This window comes from Zerene cesonia, chromosome 19, assembly GCF_012273895.1.
Source record: "Zerene cesonia ecotype Mississippi chromosome 19, Zerene_cesonia_1.1, whole genome shotgun sequence".
NCBI lineage: Eukaryota > Metazoa > Arthropoda > Insecta > Lepidoptera > Pieridae > Zerene > Zerene cesonia.
In genome coordinates this window covers 9846041-9847558 of record NC_052120.1, presented here as the reverse complement: position 1 = coordinate 9847558, position 1518 = coordinate 9846041, and the positions used below count along the sequence as shown (strand labels likewise).

Here is a 1518-nt window from a genome sequence, read left to right as displayed (position 1 = left end):
TTTGTTTATAAAGTAACTGATGCATGCTATGTGGTGCCTATCGACAATGTTAATTGTAACGTTTTAAAATATGTTTGAATAATTTTAAACATAACTTTAATCCTCACAGAACATATATGGGCTCATGATGATAATGATGATGATGATGATGATAATGATGATAATGAAAAGTAGAATCGGTCATTGAAAATCTGATGTGTGGTGATGAATCTAAATGCAGTTCGTGAAGGTATTAATTACCGATAGGATAAGTAGAAGCAATTGATTCTTTTTTCTTAGTTCTTTTGTTATTTTTAACAAAGGAGGAGGTTGTCAATTCGAGTGTACTTTACTTTAACGGTTTACTCGGCGAACTGATTTTGATGAATTTTCTTTTATTTGATCGCTCGTAACACCCTTGACCATATACCATATCCATTAAAATTAAGTTCTGAAAATTTTAAGGCAGCTTAGTTTTACCTTATATATTATTATTTCATAATAGAAATATCGGTATTGTTATTATTACATTGTTCATGATAGTCGTGGGAATTCCTAAATATCCATACTCATGTGATAAACCGATAACCTATATATACAGTTCAATTAATATAGGCACATAATTAACTTTTCTATCGGTCTGAATTGATCCATTTGGTATAATTCTATGCATAATTCTTATTATCTACATTTAAAACTGAAAACAAAAGCTGTTTTTTAATTCTTTTCTCTTTATTCTTTCTTACTTAGTGGGTCCATTTGGATAAAATTTGGTTCTTGCAAAGATTGTTTGAGCCTCTTGAATTTTAATTTGAGACAAGATAAAACTTCGTACGGTAACGAGAGCTATGAGGGTTGTTCCCGGAATTGTCTACCTTTTCCTTTGAATACGCGGTCAAAGCTGCGTGCAGAAAGCGAGTTACGCAGCTGTACCCGCGTAGTTTAACAGTATTTGTGTTTTATATCGATTACAACATTCACTCTTTGACATTCCGGTTAAGTAAGAAAAAAAACCATGTCCATCCAATATTTTGCATAAAATCCTTCCCGAACTGTTCAGTGATTTTGATGGTAAACAGACGGACAGACAAAGATACTTGATGAAGATTTTGATTAATTTCTATCTGGAGGGAAAACTAAAACTGGATAATTTAAATCCGCATAACTATCGTATATCAAGTAAGCATATACCGTAGGTATATTTCAATGAATTACATAAATTGACATTAATTTCTCTAGAATTTCTCCTAGATTCATTATCAATGCAAAGAATAGAGCATTAATCTTACGTTGTGGCGTACTTGATAGCTAATCGTCGGTACATTAACAGTAATTACAGAGATTACGGGTTATCGCAACATTAAACACGCCGACAGACAAACAAATGTATTTTATTGCTTGTCAGAAAATATATAATATCTACATACATCTTAATATATATAAATTTCGTGTCACGTTGTTTGTCCGCGATGGACTCCTAAACTATTCAACGGATTTTAATCAAATTTTCACACCATGTGTAGTTTCATCCAGCTTAAA

General features: G+C 31.8%; 1 protein-coding gene across 1 annotated transcript in view; it reads left to right on the top strand.

The window, feature by feature from the left end:
* The first annotated feature begins 214 nt into the window (after positions 1–214).
* LOC119834375 overlaps positions 215–1518 on the top strand; it is a 10342-nt gene continuing 9038 nt past the window's right edge. Inside the window, exon 1 of the mRNA XM_038358720.1 lies at positions 215–229. Coding sequence (XP_038214648.1) covers positions 215–229 — 15 coding nt within the window. The remainder of the gene's footprint in view (positions 230–1518) is intronic.